The 25,550-nt window shown below is 33.4% G+C and overlaps 1 protein-coding gene across 1 annotated transcript in view; it reads left to right on the forward strand.

The window, feature by feature from the left end:
- The window catches only part of LOC148946370 (uncharacterized), a 127,051-nt gene that overhangs the window by 56,880 nt on the left and 44,621 nt on the right, over positions 1-25,550 (forward strand). Inside the window, exons 7-8 of the mRNA XM_089098414.1 lie at positions 11,522-11,634; positions 24,237-24,464. Of these exons, the coding sequence (XP_088954540.1) occupies positions 11,522-11,634; positions 24,237-24,464 (341 nt within the window). The remainder of the gene's footprint in view (positions 1-11,521; positions 11,635-24,236; positions 24,465-25,550) is intronic.

Consider the following 25,550-nt stretch of genomic DNA (forward strand, 5'->3'; position numbering starts at 1 on the left):
AGGCGATAATGTTTCTCATTGATACAATTCACGGTTTTCGGTATAAATATAAACAGTCGATGATGTTTCTCATTGATACAATTCACGGTTTTCGGTATGAATATAAACAGTCGATAATGTTTCTCATTGATACAATTCACAGTTTTCGGTATGAATATAAACATTCGGTACGAATATAAACAATCGATAATGTTTCTCATTGATACAATTCACGGTTTTCGGTATGAATATAAACATTCGGTATGAATACAAACAGTCGATAATGTTTCTCATTGATACAATTCATGGATTTTTGCCTGTCGGGGCATTTCTTCTCCGTAAGACCCTAAGTTTCAAATCAGGTTTAAGTCCTGGGAATTGTCTTCAACCAGATTAGCGACTGAATTTTGATTGAACCTTGAATCCTAGTTAAGTTGAACCTTGATGAGACAAACTTGATTTTTTTAAAAGTAGAGGCAGGTATAGAACTGCCAGAGTTGCCTTTTTAAATTCCTTTGCCAAAAGAACATTCTTGCTCTGCTCGGGGGTTGGTCGCTGTCTGTTCCCAGTGCGAACCAACCCGATTAACTAAACCTGTCGAAAGTTAAGACAACTACTTCACTGAACCAAATTTTTCGAAAGCGCCTGTTTTCTCTAACCTTACAAATCTGGGAAAAGTCGAAGTATAATCTTGAAGACTTTTTCGCTTGACCGAATTTGGCCTGTAGATCCATCCCTGAAAGCCTCCTTAACTTAACAAAGGTGTCTTCTCTAAAACCTGCTCTCATTTACTGCACTATCTAGGATTTTCACGTGAGTGAAATGCAGGTTCATAACGAACTCTTTTGCAAAGCAACTGACTTTAAGGCAAATTTCCCAAAAACACCATAATTAGTGCAATTCCAGTATGACTATGGAGCTTAACGAGTAGTTAATATATGTGCTAATATTTCAGGGATGTTGTCAAATCCTTGGTGTTGGTTCAATAGTGTCTATAGAAATTTTCCTGGGGGGGGGGTGCATTTACTACCACGACTTTTGTTTGAGGTGTCGCAGATTTTCAGAACTCGCATACACAAGGTGGCGTAGGCCAAGCATGGTCGAACTGTGCCGAAGAATGATGGGACTGTGGAACTGGACGGCACACTCGGCGTTTTGAGTTTTACACTATGACGGAAAGTGGGGGACCCCTCGGTTTAGTGTTTACCAGGACATAAATTGGTGGAAGTTTTGCTCATGTTCTTCTTTTGTTCCATTGATTGGATTTTTCCTTTTTTCTTTTCCTTTTTCCTTTTTCCTTTTTTCTTTTTCCATTTTTCCTCTCCTATGTCGTGGCCCCTCCGCGCTGTCGCCACTGTGTTGGTTATTGAGGTGATATATTAAGCCTGTTTTGTTTAACATTTCTTTCCAATAAGCAAGACTGTTCTTTCCAGAATGGACAGAGATCTACCTTTATATTTGAAAATATCTACTGTAAACTTCGTGAATGAGAAGAAGCAATTCTATAAAACTAACTTTTATAGTAATTCTATAAAGAGTTAAAAACAATGGGATTTAAACCACTATTAAAAGAGTCCTCGTTTCCCCTAATGCAAGTTCAGTTAAGACTCTTAATTCAATATTGGCCTATTATCTATCTTTTTTTAATATAATTGACTTTTTGGGTTTTATTAGTTTTTCATTTTTAATAAAAAATTAATGAAAACTAATTTCTTATAAATTTCCACGAGTGAATACTTATAAATAAAATTATATTTTGTAATCAGCATCTTCTCATTCTTAGGATCTACCCGCCATCCCAACAAACCCGTTCTTAGATTAAAGAGTAAAGAGCAGTATCATCTTTAAAACTCCTATAAATTATCAAGCATAAAAAGTTTTTGGTAAAATTTTGCAACTTGTTTCTAATAAAGTAGAACCGGTTATAAAGGTGAAGTATATGTAGTAGAACCGGTTATGTTTAGTAGAGACGGGTTTAAAAAGGTTGCGCTATTTGTTTCTCAAGAAAATTGAATTAAGTAATAAAATAAAATAAAGTAAATAATTAAATATTATATTTATAGCATTAAATATATTTATTTCCTTCAAAATTGAGGAGTATATAACGTTCATAAATTAAATTACAAAAACGGACTACTTGAACAAACGAAACAAAGTATTGATGTAAAATAGGCTTAATAACAAAATTGAAGAAAATACGTAAGAAAAACACAACAACAAAATATAAAAAAATATTTAAATTCTGGAAAAAAGGTGAAAGGTTGTGCATAAACAGCAAATTTTCAGAAATACGATAAAAATTATCCATATTAATCCTAGATACTTCCAACGACTCTATAATTTTAAATCTCAAAACTAATTATGTGTTACTAAAACACATTGTAAAACCAAGGAAACATTTTCAATATTTAAAATAGCAAACGCGAATTGAAGACAAATCGCAGATTTTAAAATCTTGAAGAAAATCTGCATGCGTGATTCTTAATCTAATCAGTCTGAGGTACTCTGGGTTGACATTTGCAGTACTTCCGCATCTTTTTGGGATAAAAAAAAAAAAAAAAAAAAACCCTACAAAATAGCATCTTATGTATTCAATTCAATTCAAACTTTTTATTTCCTCCGAATACGAAGAGTAAAAAAAGAAATAAATAAAAATAATAACCGCTAATCAACAGGCCATAAAATTATCTTAAACAACAAATACGCAAAGGCCTTCAATCAAAATTATCACACAAATTAACACTTCATTCAATAGATAATAAATTAACACTTCACAAATTAACACTTCATTCAAAATTAAATCAAATAAAATAAATTAAGCTTCGTGCGCAGCTCTATATAAATTATGAGAAAAAACATTTAATTTGGATAAAAAGTTCTTTTGCTTTTTCTCCAAAACATCAACAGGGTTTTTTATTTTATATGCATTCATTAAAAAAGTATTTTATTCAGATTTAGAAAAGCGGCAAAGGAAATTAGCAAAATTAAAAATTGTGTTTTTTACATGCGAAATATTAATAATTATAAAAAACGGGAGAAGCTATTAAAAAACTAAAATTTGAGGCAAAGCGACTGTATTATATACCCGAGCCAGTGGTTTCCGAGAAAAAAGATCACGAAGACAAATTACTGCCCCAAAACTAGACGCTATTCTACTTTTAACTGCTTTGGAAATAGAACCACGGCATATAGCTAAAGTTGGTCCATAATGCACACCAAGATATAAAAAAGATTCCAAAGGTTTTGAAATACTATCATAAATATGGACAGAAATTTCTGAATTAACGAGATCATTAGCCTTAGGACCAAGAATTAAAAACTGACTCTTTTCAGGGCGAAAACAAAGTCCATGCTCACTAAAAACCTTTGCTAAAAAATCTACATTTTGTTGAAGTGACTGAAGCGATCGACTCAAAAGTAGTAAATCATCTGCGTAAGCAATCCACGACAGAACATAACCTTTACCATAAATAAAAGTCAACTGAATTTGATCAAAGAGCCCCGAAACAGTAATATTGAAAATCCAAGGAGAAATAATGCTTCCTTGTCTCAGCCCCCTACATAACTTAACATTATAATCACTAAACTGATTCTTCCACTTAATACGAATACGAGAGGAGCCATACCACTTTTTTAAAACCAAAACTACTGGAAGTGGGGCATTATTCTTCAGAAGCGCAGTCATAGCCCAAGAATGGATAATTGAATCATACGCCACCGCAAAATCTAACGCAAGTCTATAAACTCTATCCCATTGCTTACAAAAAGATTTTATTCTTGAAATGAGGGCTTAAGAAACATCCATACTTAAACCCTTACAGAACCCAATTTGAGTCAGGTCTTAGTTACAAGGCTCCAGATATTTTAATAAAACTAACTAAAGAACTTTGCTAATCTGTCATGAAGCAGTAATCGGCCTGTAATCAGAACATCGATTCGTATTCCCTCCTTTTTTTGAAAGGAGGGAAACATTTAATTATTTCCCTCAAAATCGAGGACCATATAAAATACACAGATGAAATAGCTAAAAAACTTTAACAAATAAAACAAAGCAACGATTTACAATAGGCTTCAAGCATAATTGAATAATATACGTGAAAAAAGGTAACCAAACATTATCTAACTTGTGGAAAAAAGCGAAAAGGTTCTTCATAGAGAGAATACATGTATTTTCACTCTTATCATAAAAAAATATGTCTTAATCATAGCTAATTCCAACTGCTCTTTAATTTTAAATCTCAAAACAAAGTCAGTGATATTAAAACAAATTGAAAAACCAAGCAAAAATGTACACTATTTAAATTGCAAACGCGAATTGAAGACAAATTGCAGATTTTAAAATCTTGAAAAAGAAGGGCTGGATAGAGAACGTGCGGGAGGGCAACTGCTTTAAGAAGAAAGCCTAAAATATTATGACGATAGACACCACGAAGCCGTATTATTGAGCCAGGTGCCTATCTAATTTTGTTCTTGAATATTTAAACTGAATATTCACTTTGAATTTCGAGATGATGCACAATAAGGTAACCCCAGATAAAGAACAGTATCAGAATTGCTAAATAGCCAATAGACTTAAAAAAACAAGATTTTAATCTCTCTTTTTACCATGGGGCTATTGGAAAGTAAAATGTGTATTCCTCTTTAGCTACGTATTTCGCGAAATGGTTAAATATATGTTGAACCTTCCCGTGCAGGAATCCATAGATGGCTTCCCAGTACTAATCAGCTCTTTTTCAAACAATATCCTAATAATATAAATATTTTTGGATGTCTTTGAAGTCTGTCTCCTACAATTTGCAAAAGGTACATTTTTCTTTCCTTATCACTATTTCAATAAACTGCTCCCTTTCCCCAGGCTCGGATAAAGCGCGATTAGACTCAATCGGGTCCCGTTGTTGAAAGGGTGTTACTATCAAAATGAACAAAACATTTTCTTTTTAATTTTAAAGCAAATTGTTTTTGACGATAAGCTGTGTCGGCCTCAGGCGGCTTGGTGCTGAGGTGAGTTGTTAGTAGTAGTAGTAGTAGTAGCAGTAGTGGTAGATACCAGTTAAAGTTTATGTCAAAACTATTGATATGTTAGATATCAAAACTATCAAAACTTAGAATTTAATAGGGATAATCCTATATTAGAGTGTTTTTGCACTACGTACGTGAACTAATTTACGTACTTAAACTATAAGGCAGATATATTTTACTTAAATATTTAGTATGTAAGAGGGCCCCCCGAAAAACCGATCGGGCCCCGCTCCTATTCGGTCAATGCCTGCCTTCCCCTTGAATTGAAACGAATGAAATTTTGATATAGTTGACTGCTAAGTTTTTTTTTGTCACGATTGGTCTCAAAATATTTTTTAACTAAACGGCTTTGAAAATAAACAGCTTTTTTTCAAACAATACCTGCATATTTTAAGTAATATAAAAACTTTCGAAACCTCTGAGCTCTCCTAGTTTTTCTAGTAATTGTCAAACGGCACATTTTCTTTCCGTTTCAGAAGTTCAATAAGAAGAATTGTTTCCTCTTGAGGGGGGGGGGGGGGTAAAATATTTGGATAGTTAGAAGTCAGAAAACAATTCTTTCTAGGTATATGGCCACTAAAAAATTACAGAAGAATAGCTAGGTATCTGGAAATTTTGTTAACTGAAAAAAATAAATAAAAAAAAAAAAAAATCCCAGTATAAAGTAAATGTAATGTTTTATTTAAGTGTTTTTTCCAAGCGTTAAGTGTTTTTTTTCAATGACCGTTTGTCCAAGTATTAAGTAATATCATTATATTAATGTAGTGTTTAATTTAAGTGTTTTATGATGATCGCTGATCAAAGTTTATGTTATTTGTGCCTTTCATTTATGTTATTTTAGTGTGTTCATGGCCGTATTTTTGGCTTTAAAATTCACTTTTTTTTATCAATCCATCTAATATGCAGAATAATTTTATCAAACACATTTTGCATACAGACCCTCTATACTTAACCCCTCCCCCCAAATGTGCAAGTCTATAGCCCAAATTTATTTCTAAAGTAACGAAGAAACTAACGAAAAAACCGATGTTTTCTCGAATTTTACACAGCGTAAACGTCAGCGAGTGGCGCATAATACAGAAGTACCAAAATTTCTTCCCCAAACCGAAATTAAAGAAATAAAACTCAAATAAAATTTTCAAATTTTTAAAGCCTCATTTTCCACAGGGGGCATTTTTAGGGGTGCGGGGGGGGGGGGGGTAAACGCATGCCACTAATTTAAATACAGGAAATCTAAATGTAAGTACAAAAATATTTTTATTTACTTTATAGTAAAAAACTATAGTTTTTAATTCAATTGAAATGTATTTGAGACATGTACATAGTAATTTATTTATAGAGTAATTTTAAATATCATACTGAGGTGTCATGTGATTACATTATACACCCCATGAAATTTGGCATGGATAAACAAGAAGAGTGTCACCCCGGTTGCATTCTCACACACTGACATTTTTGTAAAATCATTTACTTATTATTCGAAATGTAAATAATTTTTCGAAGTTGTGCTGAGCTGTTCTAGCCTTCTAGGAGATCGCGAACCCCTAGGAGATTGAAAGCAATTATCACTTACGTAATAGAGAATTCCAAGTAGAACGCCTTACCAGGAACACAGAAATGCTTTTCTAATTCTCAACAGGCTCTCCGAGAATAACATCAGCTAAAAAGGCTATAACATCAGGGAATCCAGTTTTTATTGGGTTATTGTATCATTGCATTCCTTAAGCTGTAGTAACCCTGCCGAGAATCGTTATAATTGGAGATCTTTCCATTACTAAGCTATAAATTAGATCAGGGTTTCTTAAAAAATTTTATTCAAAATCTCATTTATGATTCCTAGTTTCCTGGCGACCCCATATAAATTTAAAAGAAAAAGATTAATGATGATTTATTTATTAGATAATAATATACATGTAAATATGAAAATGTATATTACTAGAATTTGTTTAGAAACATACAAAAATCTAAAATTGAAAATTTTACAAAAAGTCGCAAAATTTTTTTTATTATAGTTACAAAAATTAAATGCCCATTTTTTTTTTATCAAAATTGCTTTTATGCAGTAACATAAATAAAAAGTAATTCTGTGAACGTCTTAGTTCACTCGAATATATTTGAACTCAGGGGTTGAGCGATAAGTATTAAATTAAAATTAAAGGACAAATTTAATGAGATGGATATGCCTATTTTTTTATTGCATAACAAATTAAATCTTGGTGGACCTTGATGCTACTGGATATAAGACCTCTTAATAACAATAATATTCTTAAACTTCAACCTCTTGACAACCATCTTACTTTTGCGCGTAAAAATAAAGTTGTTCTGTTGGAATCCGTATCATTAAATATATTTGAAAAAAAAACGGCTGTTAAGGGCATGGCTCTTAATAAAATTTATAATCTTAACAGGATCCTGAAACACATCGTTTAATTCTGGGGCTAAGTTTTTTTTCCTGCAACGGCCTCGTAGAGAATAAGGCAGTCAGTAAAATTTATATGGTCATATTATGGTCATAGTAAAATTTAATGTCATATTGTCATATATTATGTCATATTGTTATATATAATGTCATATTGTCATATTGTCATATATAATGTCATATATTATGGTCATAGTAAAATTATATGGTCATAGTAAAATTTATATGGTCATTTATTTCATTTATAGCATCTTGAAAAATCATTTAAAACCAAGATTTTTGCCCGTCGTTGCTCTTACACCATCTGTGCATATTCAACAGAATTTTTTCTTTCCAAACCTTCAGTATTAATATTTGTCAACTTTACAATATAATTATGTCTTTCCCTGTAGTATGGTCTTTCATAGGACGAAATAATAACAATTCTTCCTCCACGAATCTTTATAAATGTACCTGACATATACTAACAACTGAGCCAATTTATTAATATCAGTTGTCTCGTTCAACTGAATTGAAAATTTTGGGATTTCTTTAATTCTTGTAAGAAGTTGCACTAGTTGCTCCTTGTCAATATCAGAAATCCTATTCGAGACAGTGTCGTTTGACAAAGAAGTCTTTTTAATATCATTGACATATTTGTTTTCATCTAGTGTTTCTACCATTTTTCTAGAAATAGCAGCAGGTAATACAAGATCTTCTCCAATGGTGAACGGCGTTTCATTTTTAAAATACAGTGTGAAACTTTATTTCTCAAAGGTTTTTTTTTCTTTATTTAAAGATTTATGCGGTTTTATAAAATATTATTTTGGTTTACTTAAATAAAAACATGCTTTTCAAGTTTTATTATTTTTTTCAAGGTTTCATACTCTCTGGAGCCTATAATTTATTGCAGATCAAACACAGAGGCTGTTCAGTATAATTTTGAAATGTAAAGCAAAATTGAAGAAATCACTCATTATATTTTCTTTTTCGTACATTAGATGTTTTTTTTTTCAACACTTTGTCCTGCCTGAGCAGAGTTTGTAGCATTATTATCTGTGTCAGTACCACTCTTATATAAGTAAAAAATTAAAAATATTATTAAAAAGTTGTAAAAATTATTATGATTCCAAAATCAAATAAATATATAAAATAACATATTGCATATAATAATTGATTAATTAGTGAACAAAAAGAAATAAAATGAAATCTCGTAAACACTGACAATTGACTCCACTAGACGACCCAGTGTTGTCAGAAGGTGCAAAAAGTAAGTCAGAGCCTTGAAAAACAATTTTTACAGTGCCAAACGCAGTCTCCGAGAACATAACCCCTAACCTGTTAGAAGAATTGAGGTACAAAAGCTTTTTGTTCGTTCAATTCAAATGATGCATGGATGTCTGAAGAACATAATCTTTTTCCCGAAAAAGCATTTCAAGGCAAAAAATAAGCCAGATCATAATAAAATTAGCCAAGATTTAAGCGGATAAATTAAAAAAAAAATTATCACCATTCACCATCAAAATAAGCCAGTCTTGGGGGAAATAAGCCAATATGGCAACACTGTGAAGAGAGTCAATACTACACTAGCTCACATTACAGTCAGTGTTATTGAATCATTGTCTCGCTGTAATTCGTGTGCGCGCATTCCAATCTCTTTTTTGTGATTGCAGGTTTGTGAGAGTAATTCTGCAAAAATACACATCTAGGTGTTATAGAATCGTCTATTTAAATATTTAATATTAAAATCTTTCGCGACCCTGGAATTTTGCTACGCAACCCCATTTGGGGTTGTGACCCGTAGTTTAAGAAGGCCTGAGTTAAATGAATATACCATTCAATGCCTTTTTTATGCTCTTTCCGAATATAATAATCGCTTAACTTGAAATTTCAATTTTAAGTCTTTTATGGACCTTTAAAGATTATACCCTTTTTCTTATTTTTGGCTATAGAACGGGGTTAAAATATTGGTTAAAAACTTACTATTTGATTATAAATCGATTTTGTTAAAGTTATATTATCCAAAAGGATTGATTCGTCATGATCCAATTGAATAAACAATTTATAAATATTTTAATTTTGCCATATTTACTTGGTGCCCTCTTCTTCTTCGATAGGCCGTTTTTGTCTTATTAAAGGCTGTCTGAGTGCTAAAATTTGCTCGACATTACGATAGCGAACGTAGAAAAGCAAGTGATTGCGGCGTAGAAAAAAAATATAGATTGTTTACCTTCTACAAAAATGAATTTAAACAAATTAAATTAAACAACAATTATAAAAGTGAAAAAAGGAGACATACCTTTGAAGGTGCAGTTATCCTCGGAGACTGAAACCAGCCGGCGGTACTCTTCATCTGAATGATCATCTGAATCCATTCATTGGGCGGCTGTAGCCTCCATGGCTCTGCGAGGCAAAAGCTCTGACCAGGTGGGGGGAGGGGGTGAGGGGTAAAGCTTTGTAGCTTGTGTTAAAAATTAACGAATATGCTCTTCTGGCCAGGGGCGTCCCGAGGCTTGTTTTATTTGGGGGGCGATCTTTGTAAATTTTACCGTATCGCTACCTGATTTTTGCCGAATTTTCAGAAGATATGAAGAATTTTGCTAAATTTCGGCCGATTTTGCAAAATTTCTGCCGAAATTTTTACCTTCGGCGAAAATTTTACCGAATGTCAAAAAGTTGGGGGGGGGGGGGGTTGGCGCTCCTCTCCCCGCCTACCCTCGGGACGCCCCTGCTTCTGGCTTGTAGGTTTCGAGGAAGAGAATCTAGTCGCGTAATGTTTCAGGTACAAACTCTTCATCTCCGACCTTTTGCAGCATTTTTTCAAAGAGCGCCGTAGCCTCTCAATTCATTGGGTAGTCGCATCTTCAAGGTCGACAAAGTTTTGGAGTGATTTATCTCGTGGTGGGTATAGCCGAATTCTGAGTCGTTATGACAGACTGGACTATACTCTCCAGGTACCGCTCATAATTATTGAGCCCAGTCTTATGTATCTCTATGAGATTAGGGTTTCTTTGGCCCTTCTCAGAGTCTCACCATCTTCTAGGAAATGGATTATGAATGTCCTCTATTCCAACAATTGATTTGTGATTACGAAATTAAGATGCCCTTAAAGAAGTGAAAACAAGAAAAAAAGGACAATCTTTTATCTTTAATTTTCATTGGATAGCACCGAATTATTCAATTATTTTTCGTTTATATAAAATTGTATTTCTACCTCTAAATAGTTTATTGTATTTTCTGCCATTCTTCTTTTTATGTAGCCTGGTATTTGCGGCCATATCCATGGGGAGGGGGAGGGGATTTGAATCCTTGTAAGAATGTCACAAAAATGTATGTAAACAAATCTTTGATTCGGTTTAAATTTGTTTTTGTAACCCCCCCCCTCCTGGAAAAAATAGCCTCCCCGAAAAAAATCCTGGATACGGCCCTATTTGTATTATGTTCAGTACATAATATGGAAAATTTTCAAGTTTTAAGTTTTGTGGCCATGGTTTTATATTTACCTCTTCGTTATATTTTCAGAGAGCATGGATGAGAGGTAGTGCCGAAGTATTTTCTTTTTTTCGTTTGTATGGAAATATATTCTTCCTTTGTACAGTTTATAACGTTTTTACGGTTCGTATTTTGTCTTTCCATGTAACGTGTATTATTATCAATAAACCATCTTGAAAACTGGAAGTTTCGAGTTTTTGTGGCCATGGTTTTTATATTTACCTTTTTGTGTAATTTTCAGATCACCGCCTCACAGAAGCTTGGCCAAAATATCTTCTTTTTTTTTGTTCTATATAAAATTGTATTTTTTTTATTTTTGGTAATAATTTTTGGTAAAGTATTAGTAAAAGAGGGTGCTTTTGAAATGAGTCCTGGCGATGATCGAAAAAATCCACGACTGACGATAAACAGTGGTATTGATTTTAAGGAAAGTTAAGGGGGAGGGGGAAGTATTGTTCATTATCTGGGGGGGGGTGTCATTTTTTCAATTTTAGAATAAAATTTCCAAAAAAGGTATCTGTGATAAATGCCTATGACATGCATAAAAACAATAATTTCAAAAGCGTATTTTCCCTAGGGGGCACGGCCCCCCCCCCAACATTATATTTAAAAGATGTATTTTATCTTTTACAGATTCTTCAAGCTATAGAAACCCTGCCGATACCCAACAAGACCTTAATTATTGAAAGTAAGGTTTTTTCGATTGTTGAGAAATGGTCTCAAGGGCACAATTCAGCTCCTCAAAGGTAATTGGATTACTTTTTATCGACTAGGCTCTGCATTAGATTAGCATTTGAATAAGTGCTTTTTTTGCTCTATTTCTTCTTCTCAAAGGAAGTAAGATTATTTCATTCTGAGAAACAGAGACTATGGGAGATTTATAAGACTGGAAACTTAAGCCCCTTCTTTGATAGGGAGGGACTTGATAATGCTGTCCTTGATATCAACTTGGCCGAAAATATGTAAAATAGCAGTTTAAACCTTAGTAAAAATAGTAATACAAAAGAATGTAATAATAAATTAGAATAAATAATTTAATAAATAATAATAAATGTATTGTAATAAATTAAAAAAATAGTAATAAATAAGAATGTATAATAAATTAGAATAAATAATATAATAAATAATAATAAATGTATTCTAATAAATACAAAAAAAGTAATAAATAAGAATGTATAATAAATATATATTATATATAATATAATAATAATAAGTATAGTTGTATGTAATAAATATATAAATAAATGTATGATAAACATGCAATATATATATATATATATATATATATATATATATATATATATATATATATATATATATATATATATATATATATATATATATATATATATATATATATATATATATATATATATATATATATATATATATATATATATATATATATATATATATATATATATATATATATATATATATATATATATAAATAAATAATAAACTGCGTCTTTCGCAATAAGAAAAACAACAAAAAAACTAGCTAATGTACACATATTTTGTTTATTCATTTATAACCTTTAAATACAAGACAAGTATCAAGGTGGAGTAACAATAAAAAACACAATCATTGAAAATAATGGATGAAACCATGGGCAGAATTAATGTTTGGCGGGGGCTATAAAACCTTAGGGGTGCCCATAAAACGATGGTGAGGGGGGAATTACCCATAAACTATACCTGAGAATTTCTTATGCCATATTTCCAACTTCGAAACAATATCAGAATCACCAAAATTATTAATATAAAACTGATTTTTGTCCATGGTGGAAGAAAAAAAGACAAAAGATTTAAAATTATTTATCCGAATATTATTCAAATCACTAGCCTTAACAGTTGGGAAAACCCTGAAACAAGAAAAAGTTAAACAAATAGTAATATGGAATAAGGAATATTAAAATGAAAGTAATATGGAAAAAGATGTTCCAGAACAGAGGACATGGTTGTACTTATCAAAAATGTGGTAGTATCAGTTGATGGGGAAACGAAATTGGGTGATGTTTTCAGTGGAAAGCTAAGCAAATGTATTGTCAATTGATACATTGATTGTCCATATTTGTGGCGGCGTCTATTCAGGAAAATTTAGAGGGGCAAAATTATTTTCAAAAGTCTAAGGTGGGAGGAGGGGGGATGGGAATTTGTCGTTTTGTTAATTAAAATACCAAAAAAGGTATTTTAGTTACATTACACAAACGTATTTTTCAAAATGTATGGAGTGGAGGCAATAAAGTTGTGGGGCACATGTCTCGGCGTTTGACGCCACCACATACTTGTTCAATTTTAAAAGAAGTTATGGCCATTTAAAGAGGGAAAAGCTGAGGTTCCAAAACTGGTGTCTTGCTCTAACTTAATGTGCAACTTATTTTTAAAATTGGTACTACAATTGGCCTATTTTAGGCCAAAACAGTTTGCTAAAAATATTACAAACTGTTAACTGTATTTTACATACCGCTATAATATGTCTGCCCTAGAAAAAATATGATTTCTCTATCAATAAAACAGCTGTTTTGTCAGAATTGCTGCTTTGGCAGAAATTTGCTATGCTTGGTAAATGAGCTTTTTGCCTTAAGTTTGAAGTGCAAAATATTGAGCGATAATTTTTTAATTATAGCAGGATGTTCTTCCGTAATTTGTTTAATTTTTTTTTTAGCTTTCGCGTTATGATGTTTTGTTGATTATTACCCTCTCCTCCACCTCGAAATATTCGCTTTGTTGTGTTTTTTTTTTCAGTATATTCATTTGGCCTTTAAAAACCCCGTTTTTGCTCGTTTTTCTTTCTTTATGTTAGGTCTATTAATCGCTGAATTTCGAACTATTTATGATAAATTAATTGTCGACAACTGTCCTAAATTATGTCTATTTTCTATTAATTTTCTATTAATTATGTATTACATTATAAAACACCATAATTATTTTCTATTGGATTATGGTATTTTCTGTTATGTCTATTTTCGTTTAAATTGCAACCATTTCCCCCCAATTGAAAGTCCCACATGATGGGGTAGAATCCTATGAGGAAATAAATACTTTGCGAACGGCTATATCTCCAATTCCGATGCTTCTTTATAATTAATTTATCGGCAATAGCTTTAAATTCCGGATCTTAAGTGCTTATGTCACTGGGAATTTTCTAGGGAATACATGAAAGGAAAACAAAAGAAGTTAACGAAACGGCTGACTAGGCAATAGAAGAATTTTTCAAAAGAGGGATAACAATAGAAATAGCTTAGCATGATTGATCCATTATAGAAATGATAATGTCACGTGGCTGTTTTACGTATGAGTTTAATCAACGTTTTGACGTTCTTAACCAACGTTTTTGTTTTGCGACTGAATTTCCCCATGTGCTTGAATCCTCCAGTGCCATTGAGGGTAGGAGTTTGTGTTTGTGTTGTGGACCTTTGTTTTGCCTTTTTTTGTTGTTGTTTTTTACAGGGACAGGCAGCAAGGTTGCACCCTACTTTAAAGTAGGTGGGATCGAACCCTGGGCCCCGTATTGCCAAGCAGAGGTCGATCCACTGCACTACCTCAGTTTCTACTAAGTAAAACTACATAAAAAGTATCCTTTTGTTTATTTATCCTGACAAAGTTTTATCAGGCAACTTTATTTTGCTAATTATGACTAAGAGACATCATATTTGAGCTTTGCCCACGAGAGCGATATCTTGTTTTTGAAGTAAATGAATTTGAATAAATGAAACCTCAGTTTTTTTTTCTTCTCTTCTCTTCTAAAATTTCTCTTCTCTTCTAAAAATGTGAACGGTGAACGTTAGTATCTTTAGATACTAACGGTGAACGTATCTTTAGAACGATGAACGTTAGTATCCCACGAGAGCTATGTCTTGTTTTTGAATTAAATGAATTTGAATTTGAATAAATGAAACCTCAGTTTTTTTTTCTTCTCTTCTCTTCTAAAATTTCTCTTCTCTTCTAAAAATGTGAACGGTGAACGTTAGTATCTTTAGATACTAACGATGAACGTATCTTTAGAACGATGAACGTTAGTATCCCACGAGAGCTATGTCTTGTTTTTGAATTAAATGAATTTGAATTTGAATAAGTGAAATTTCAGTTTTTTTTTCTTCTCTTCTCTTCTAAAATTTCTCTTCTCTTCTAAAAATGTGAACGGTGAACGTATCTTTAGAACGATGAACGTTAGTATCCCACGAGAGCTATGTCTTGTTTTGGAATTAAATGAATTTGAATTTGAATAAGTGAAACCTCATTTTTTTTTCTTCTTTTTTTCATCTCTTCTCTTCTAAAATTTCTCTTCTCTTCTAAAAATGTGAACGGTGAACGTTAGTATCTTTAATTTGGCTCAAGGCGGAATAGCTCTGACGCGCTGAATTCCTTTCTTACATTACCCAAAAAATGTTACATAACGTTCCAATAAAATATAAATAGATGGCGATATAGGTAGAATGCACATACAAGTCTATATACAAAAATACGCCTAAAAACTATTAGTTATGGGAAATCTATTCAATTGACTAATATTATGCCTGATACATACATGGCCCTCCCCCTTCAGAAAGAAATGCAACCAGTATTGCTACTTAAATAATATTATGATCTGCAAAATTAGATAATGTCCCAATGAAGTAGAAATAAGTGGTGATTAAATTTTAAATTTTAGTTTGTTATTTTTAAATTTACTTGATTCCGACTTGGAGTTTGACTCCATGTTATTTAAATTACACTAAAGAAAAGCTCCCAGTCCTAGCCAGTATATCTGTGCATTCCATCACGGAACACCCTTCTCACAGTTACCGAATTTCATATTTTAAAATTATTATCTTTGACCTTAACCTTACCCTGTCATGAAAAACTCAACCCCCAGCCCCTAAAACATGATAAAATAAGAATTAAAAAAAAAAAAAATATAAAAACTACAGGATATAGGCAGAATTATACTGATCGACTCAAATTCTATCACCCATGGTTGGACTGTCCTCACATAGTAGATCGCCTTAGTCATGGATTGACAGCCAGTCACGAAATCAGCCTGCAGCCACGATGGCATAAGCAGAAATCACGGGCAACCTACTACTTTTACTCCTACCAACAACTTACTGCAGCACCAAGCCCCCTGAGGGCAACACAGCTTTGCACGCTCCTCAGCCACACCTATCTACTCAAAGCTACACTCTACCCACCTTCCCTGTAGTTCCAAATTTCTTTAAGTGCTTTCTTATGACTTCTCACCTTACTTATAGATGACCTTCTCTTTTTTGGCTCAATATGGATTGGCAAAAAATATTTAGTAATCTGTTATCCTTCATCTGTAAAACGTCATGGCCTGGTCATCTTAAAAGTTCTTCATTATTGCCCTAGAAAGTGGGATGAAACCGCAAAGGCTGGGGACCACGAAAAAAATATAATAAATCAGTTTTTGTAAATAATGACGAAGACCATGCTGCTTTTCCATCATATAAAACAAGAGAAGATAATGAGAAAATTGTTACACACTGTCTTCACAAAAAAACCCATTATCTTCTGTTGTTTTCTAAGAATCAGTTTTCAAAACGTAAACAAATAGTGCATTTGTTTGTGCCTTTTAAAAATCTTCAGTCCTTAGGTGGAAGACAAGGTCATCCCCTTGTGGGAATCCCCGCTGACTCCAACCAAAAGTTAGTAAAAGGATTTCATTTCTTTTTCAAGTTCTCTGCAATCGGTTTGTCTAAAATAGTTTGAAATGCTACAACTTAAATGCTTTTGACCAAGGCAATCTCTTAGAAAATACATCAAAGATAAGACGAAAAAAAACTTTATAGAGTTGCTGACTAGGCTTTTCAAGGAGTTGGAGTTTATCATCTGGATCTAGAATGAATTGTCTCTTTCTTTTGCATGGGCATACAAATGACTTTTGGAACACTATTTCTTGAGCACATTTTTCCTGTTCCGAATTATTTGTTAGAAAAAAAAAAATCGCGCAGTTTAATTTAAAAGATAATTTTATTTTCAGGTTAAAACAGAAAAGGGTCATTCAAAGTTTTTAAAGTCACCAAGTTAATGGGAAATTTAAAGCATAAGGGGACTCTTCAACTCTTTTACCATGGGAATTCTAGTTGTGATAGTAATGGACGGGATAACGTACCGCTTACGGTGAAGCCTTATTGACTTACTTTACTTGACTCAAGATTTCGGATGCATGGGGGGTGGCGTAGAGAGGCTTGTGATTTTACTCCTTCTGGCGGACTGATCTGCTGCTATGAGGGACACCTCGTCAACGGGTTATGTCGGTCTTTTCAGGAAGATCCTCAGGCTGTCCTTTCACCTGGTCCGAAGCCTTTCCTTTGGGTGCGACTAACCGTCTGACGTGGGATTGAGATCATTCATAATTCGAACAGAAGCTGCCGCAGGCATCTGGAGGAGGTGCCCAAACCGTCGGAGGGTTTGCTGGGCATTTTGATTCCTAATTGGTACCTGGTTAGCAAGAATAAGGAGGTTTTTGCTGCACACTAGTCGTCCAATTGAAGGCTTTCGATTCGAATGAGTTGTTTCGTCTGACAGGCTTGTACCATGCTCATGATCGTGGATCGGAGGGGCCATGGCTTGGCCACATAGAGTAGGATTTAGCTCGCGGGCGGGTTGTGTAGTTGTATCCCTTGAAATATGGGGCGTTCTTCTAACAGCGTTGAGTCTTTCGACAACAGAACACGCAATAGTAATTTGGATACCCATTTCCGCTTCTAGGAAGTCATCATTCGAAATTAGGTGACCAAGATAGCTTAAGTTGATGACAACTTCAATTTTGGCTCGACAAAATGTAATAAAATCTGGGTCGTGTGGCTGTTCTATTGCTATTATTTTCGCGTTTTTACTTGTTTATTTAAAAGAGCCGTTTTACCAGAACCCTTTTCGGTATTTGAGATTTTTGCTTTATTTGCCGCCGTGGTATAAGAATAGGAAAATTGTGCAGAATTTAAATGCTCCAACTATAACGGCAAAACTGGCCCTGTTACATGAGTTGTCATGATCTGCTATTTCAAAGTTTCAGCAGTTTAATGGTCTCATCGCCTGTTTTTGCTTTAGTTGATAGTTTTTTGTTTTGTTTTGGTCTTTTTTTCATTTAATTCATTACCCCATTTTTGTCTTGATGTTTATAGTGGGTTATTAATTATTATTATTATTAAGGAGGATCCGAATTATTTTGAAGATCAGAACGATTATTTGTCAGTTATGCTGGAAATGGTAGATGGTTTGTATACGGACTAGATCAGGGCCGACAAATGGCCCAAAAATAAGGGACTAGCTTAGGCACCGAAAATACGATTTGGCTTATCATTCTCATGCAAAAGAAAGAGGACACCTCATTATAGATCTGGTTGATTAACCTCAGTGCCTTGAAAAAGCCTAGTCAGCAACTCAATAAAGTTTTAACTCTTATTGTTAACTATGATAGAATACTGGAATAACCCTATGTAACGCAATTTCTAACCTGCAGAAATACCCCAATTTCTGGGGTAGTTCAGACCCCAGAAAGCAGAAAGATGACAATTCCGTTTTAGATCCAGGTTATAAACCTCAGCTGCTCGAAAAAGCCTAGTCAACAACTCAATGAAATTTGAATGATTATTTTAATTGTTATAGAAATGGTAGTAGGCTGAAGCGTACCCAAAGTAAAGCCCTAGCTGCAGGCATCTAAAACATGATCTGTCTGACTTACAATCAGCTAAAATTCTAGAACTATATACCATTTTTAGAGTATGTGCTAGAGATTTCGAAAATTTAAAATTCTGTTAAAATAATATCTTTATTTAAGTTTAGTTGTCTTAAAATAGATGTCACCAATGAACCACATAACTGTAAAAGTGTAAGGGAGGCTGTTACTCCGTCCTTAAACTCACTTTTCTTACATTTAAGTTTAATATTATTTTAACAATGATTTGAGAATGGCAGCCATCTCTCAGAAAGTACACTCCTCGAAACACTTACTAAGAGGTGGGAGGAATCTGAAATGTCATAAAAGACTGACAAGGTCATAAAACGGCTGAAAATTTGTTTTGCTTAAGATTCTTGTTGTAGATAGTGTTCTGGTTGACTGCTGAGAAAAAAAATGCAGGTAAGAAATACATTAACTCATTGCCTCTTATTCATAAATTTAAGTAAGATGTAGCATAATAAAGAACACTCAGCTTTACTGAAAACGTTATTTACACTGAGATTTTAAAAATATATAATTTGACCCTTAGATCAAAACAAGATCGCCCCCTCCTTACTATTATTCTTAATTCAATTAAATTTGCCATTCCATTCCATGGTGAATCTTCATGTTTATGAAGATGAAAAGTTCTATGGTACCAAAGGGTTTTGGAATAATATTCAAATATAACCAGATATTGCCAATACTAATGATTCTCCTGAAAAGCGGTTAGGAATTGCATGCAAATATGGCTCTACATAGCACTAATCACAGAGGCGTAACTAGGGTTTTCAGCGCCCAGATACAATGTCGGTTCCCCTCCCCCTACCATCACCACCCTCACATAAATGGATCAGAGTATTGGCAAAAAATCTCAATTTGATGTCCCCTCAGAGCCTGCTTCCGAGGAAAGCCATCTCCCTTTGCCTCCCCCTCTATGCCACTGGCCAATTGCTTTAATATATTTTTCTGGTATACTGTACGATGATAGGACCTTCTCTGTAGCTCCTTTATTGGCTTAATCAAACGCTTACCAAATAAGGTTTTTTGCTGCTAAACAGGGAACCAAATAACCTATGTAAATTTTTAAGCCAATAAAACGAATGACAAGTTAACTTCCACCTGATTGGTTCTTCTGTTTGAAATTCTGAGCGAATAAAAAGAACGAAGCGTTTTCGAGTCAAAAAATTGTTTACAAGTAGTCTCTCTGTTTCTCAGTGACTATATATTCATTTTATAGCCTTGTCAGAAGAGTAAAGATGCTCTCCAGATGTGCAGCTTTTAGGGTTTTATTGGTCCAACTGAAAACATACGTAGCATTCGTTTTATTACAAATACATAATTTTCATAACTATATAGTAACATTTTCTCGTTTTTTTATTTTATTTTTTTTAGTTCCCAGAATTTAGTGGTTTAAACAAACTATCAAGGTAAGATAAATTCTGCGACTGAACAGATAATTAGTGAGCTGGCTTCCCCCTTTCCAAAACTCTCTGTAATTAATTTATGTGGAAATGTTTTATATGCTTAAACTGGGATGTTTTTATCAGCTTGAATCTCCTGGGATTTAAATTAAATGAAAAGAGAAATATTTCAAGGATTTGCTGACAAGACGCTTGTAGTTTATCGCCCTAATTTAATATGGATCGCATTCTTGCTATTCCAAGAAAATAGAAGTCATTTTAAGACACTATCTCCTGGGCAAATTTCCTCATCTGAATATTTTCCATTCTTTATGGTTCTTGAATATTAAAACAAGCTTTTCCACTATGAATTTAGAGCAAGTTCAAGACCTAAAATGCACAAATTATACTTAGAAATGCCAGAGGGGATGCAACCACCCTCCTCAGCCTCCCCCTCTTTACACTAAGATTTTTTTTTTTGAAGAAAACGGCTTTCTTATGTAATCATTGTACAATTGAATTTTTCTGTTGAAATGTTTGTTAAGACAATCGGTAAAAAACACTCTTGGTATATATGTAGCATTTGTACATACTTTCAGTACAGCACAAATTTACCTTTTGAGTAAAGTGTAGGGTTTCAGGGATCTGGTTAAGGAATCCCCCCTCACATTGTGTATACTTTCTGTTCCAAGTTTTAATACTGCTCGTTACTTTCATTGTGATTTTTTAAATTTCAATTTCTGTTCATAATTAGCTTATTTGGCATGCCAAAACTTCAATAGGTAAGATATTGGTCCAGCTCCAGTTTTCTATCACAATATTTCAATGTTGAATGCCTTGCCAAATATCTTGATGATAAAACATATAATATACGAGCGGAGGGTGCCCCCTCCTAATTTGGTCGATTTTGTTCGTTTTCGCTTCGCCATTTTACTTTGATTTGAAAAGGCTGTGTTATTTAGTATCTTTTCGAAATTGTTATAACTAGTTATACACATTTTTTAATTCGCGAGGGGCTACCCAACCTCCCCCATGACTTCTCTTCTTCCTCTGTAATACGGCTCCACTTTTCTCTCCCAATATTTTGGTTTTGAATCTTGTATCAATGAAACAGATAGATAAACATTTTGCTCTTTTTTTGCTACTTAAATAGGGCACTAATATCAATAGTGTCTAGTTAGAACGACCATTTTCTCTATTTTTTCTACAAACTCTTTGCTCTGTACTCCAACTATGAAAAAAAGTGCATCTTGAAAGCGTCTAATGGATCGGCAAGAAATCATTCCCGGTTTTTTTTTTGTCTAATTTTTAATGGGACGATGGTTCTTCGAATATATTATGTTTTTTAGAGTTGTCTCAACCCCCATCCCTATCTACTGGTAAATTTGTCTGGGGTTGCGCTAACCCCCATCCCTATCTTAAGGTAAATCCGCCTTGAAAATGTATGGGGAATCTTGAATGGTTCAAACTCGTTTTTAGGACTCAACTGTCTATTTTTTATGGGGCGGTAGTTCTTCTGGTTCTCTAGGGTTGCCCCAACCTCTATCTCTTTCTACAGGCAAATATGTGAATGTAATATTCCCTTTTACACTATAAATATTGTTTAATAAGCAGGGAGCTGACGTTTCTTCAGCACTCATATTTTTTAACCTACTGGACACCATTTGTCGAAGAATATGTGCTAAAGACTGTGATCGGTCATATTACAATTTTCATAATTTGTACGTTAGTGCAAATCGCAATTAGTACATTTTTGGGTAAAAATCGGACAAATACACAATGTAAAGCTACAAAGTTGATAATTGTGTAACATTTCTTTCGTCCCAAACTAAAACTGACTGCTACAATTAGAAAATACTAAACATATATCTCGTATTTAGGATATAGTCCTGTAACGCAAGCGTTGTCTGTAAAAAAGGGGGTTGGAGATTGGGCTTCTCCACTTTCCTTTGTTTGATACTCCTTGAATAGGCTATCCTTAAATTCTTCTATCGTCATAATTACCTATAGCCTTTGCTTAAAGTAAAACTATTTAATGTAGCGTAACTACTGGGAATACAATATATTTGCCGATGCTATGTAGGAACACTGAGAAATTACTTGTAAAAGATGTTGTGACTCAACAACTTTTCAATGTATCACACTGGCTAAACATAACTCAGAAAAGAACCAATCAGGGTTTAAAAGAAGGAAATTGCATTCTCTCTCTAGAAAATGCTTATCATTGTCAATCCGGATTTGTTGCTCAGGACCCGAAGCATTAGCGAACCAGGTTTTAAAAAGGCGGGGTTATTTTACTCTGTTTTTCCCTTTGAATAATGTAATTGACTAGCTAAAATACGTCATAAAAATAAATCGTACGTCATAAAATTATAAGTAAATCATGTGTCATAAACCATAAAAAATGAATGGAATTAAATCAAGTAATTACATTGAACCGATTAAGTATTTACAAACTACCTATCCATGGAACCTTTATATACAAAGAACCTTTTTAATAGAGAAGTATTGGACATTATCTCTCATTTTTCTCTTGAGTAGGAACTTGTGCTTCCCTTTTTCAGATTTCGATTTAAAAAATTACCTGCCAAAAATAGTTTTGAAGATAAAATGCAATCCATAAAACACTGTTGAATATTGGGACAAAGAAAATAAATATTTGTTTGTAATTAAAGCATCCATGAAATATTGGCGGGCGCCTGTTGCAGGTCTATTATATTTGGGTGGAATAACAATGTGTTATAAATTCTAGCTATCCTTGGGGATGTAGCAGAAACACTACAAGAAAGGAGGAAGCCACACAAAATAGAATTTATGCTTATGTATTATCTTTCTCTAATGTGTATTTATATTATGTATCTTATTATATTCTTTTTTAGTTATATTTATTATGTTTATTTACATATATTAATGTTCTATTTATTAATGTATATGTTACCGTGAATGTTCGATATTCGCGAATGTCGACATTCACCGTTGAATGTCCGAAATGCCTTTTATCTCCTTGGATCTAGTCAGCGTTAGCCTACCCGTCAACTTTTTTAATTTAATGCGACGTTTGATGATGAGAGGTTAGCTTAGGTTTTCAACCCATTCTGGTCTGATATTTATAACCAAATTTAACCAAAACAAAACCAATATAAACTAACCTATCTTTAACTTTTACCATTATAGCTTGCATAAGACTAAAAAAGCTGGCCCGTAAAACTAATTGAATCCAAGCTGAGAGAAAGAGATTTCGGACATTCACCGGTGAATGCCGAGTTGTCGACATTAACCAGATTTGGGATTTTCACGGTGACGTATATACTAATACTACTACTAATACTATTCCTGCTACTACTACGGTTTATGCTATTACTACTACTATTCATGCTACTGCTACTACTACTACTATTCCTGCTACTACTACTACTGATATTCAAGCTAATACTACTAATATTACTATTTCTGCTATTATGACTACTACTACTACTACTATTCCTGCTGCTGCTTTTGCTACTACTTCTGCTGCTACAGCTACTACTGGTACTAATAACAACTCCCTGAAAGACTAAGCCACCTGAGGCCAACACGGCTACGCAAGCTGCTTCTTCCCAACCTGTTCAAACCTTATACTATATGCTATATGTCTAAATAAAAGTTCAAATAGGGATAAAATCCTTTTAATCGACAGTGATAACTTTCACAAAAATACTAGATATTTCTGTCACATATGCAGTGACCATCATTATTAGTAAACCTTAACTAAAACAATTAAAACAATAATTTATGAATGAAATAAAATAAATCTATATTTTCTTGGATAATCTAATTCTTTTCAAAGGAAAAACGGAAGCTAGTTTCTTTAAACTTCCTGGATCCTGTTCATTAACACTGAATGAACAAACATTTGGACAATGGTCAACTACATTGGATGAATTGAACCTTACTCTATCAGATTTTAATAAATTGTCGTAGATAGAGTTCAAACCAAATTCCCCCGTGTCACGATTTAAAGCAATATTCTTGAATAAAATTTTCTTAATTTCAAGAGTTTTGCGAAAACTTTGCCTTAAACCCCGGTCCCTAGAAATCAAAGAGACGTTATCAAACAAAATGGCGTGGACAATCAAAAATATGTTCCGAAAGGGCTGAAGTGAAATATTCAGGCTTAGAATTTTGGTTTAAAGCCGATGAAATAGAATCTTTATGCTGTAGTAATCTTATTTCCAAATTCTGGTTAGTACATCCCCTATATGAGCTTCCGCAAGTGAATTATCTACAATATTTTTTCTTGCAGGAAAGAAGAAGATGCATCAGAAGACAATAACGAGCCATTAGAAACAGAGACAATGAAGGTGATCCGTGAATTGTCAAAGCAGCTCTTGGAATCATGGTCGTCCCTTAAGGAGGTATTCAGAATTCCTAAGAAAGAAAGGATTGAAGCTATGAAAGAGCACGAGCGGGAAGCTGATAGAAATGAACAAATTGAACAGCGATGCTGGCCAAGTAAAAAGTTTCATGAAAGGTATGTTTAAAAAACAATTAAAATATTGTTTACTTCTTTATTATCTTCTCTAAGTACTATCAGAAGATTGTTATTATCTCCTATCTTCTGTAAGTATTGGTTCGCGGTTCCCACTAGGTTTATTTTTTATTTATTTATAAAATTGGCATTTTTGTTTTTTTTGTTTTTTCGTGCGTAAAATATTGAGTCAATCTACAAACAAATCTGCATAGATTTTCACGTGGTAGGTCTATTTGATATCATTTTTGTGTGTGTGAATATTGGTCTTTAGTAAAAATGATTTTTTCTCTCTCTGTATTGTAGTAGCTTGCTTTCTATTGATGCCAGGAGCTTATATATTGGAAATATAAGTCATGACTATCTGCTATCTGCTTATTATTTTTTTTTTTAGCAAAAATATGAATTTTAACAATCTATATCAATTTTACTGCTACATAATCATGTTTAGCCTATGAGAACATAATCATGCTACATAATCATGTTTAGCCTATGAGAAGGATTCTCAACCGAAACGGCTAAAATTTTCCTTAAGTCAAAAGTACTTAGGTTCCAAAGTAATTAGGGTGCGTTCTAGGCTTTAAAACCAACTAACTTTACATCAAAGTATAATCACCTACGGAACAAGAACTGACAAAACCTATCCTCTCCACACAAAAAAAGTGAACCTTTGTATACCTATGCGAACCTGGCAACTAAAACCCGTAATTATACAATTCATCCCGGTCACTCGGTATTTTGGCTCGGAGCGATTAAGTAGTACAGCACTTTGCGTCTAGAGGCGCTGAGGTACGCGGGGTCACTTTTGGAGAGTTTTGTCAGTACTTGTTCCGTAGGTGATTAGACTTTGCTTTACATTAACCACAGCAGTTGTTTAAGTTGATATCCACCGGGAACCGTCTGAAATAGCTAAGGGCACAATCTTCATAAGTTTCGATTGTATCCATTTCTCTTTTATTCGAATAATGTTTCAACATGTTCTAATCTGATAGTACAACCAATTATTATAATGATGCATATTTACTTCACTAAAGATGTCCGTTAACTAATTTTAGTAAAAAGTGCGGCGAAAGTAAATTTAAAATTACT

Source organism: Artemia sp. Qi Xiang Cuo, chromosome 12 (genome assembly GCF_049724085.1).
Source record: "Artemia sp. Qi Xiang Cuo chromosome 12, ASM4972408v1, whole genome shotgun sequence".
Taxonomy (NCBI): Eukaryota; Metazoa; Arthropoda; class Branchiopoda; order Anostraca; family Artemiidae; genus Artemia; species Artemia sp. Qi Xiang Cuo.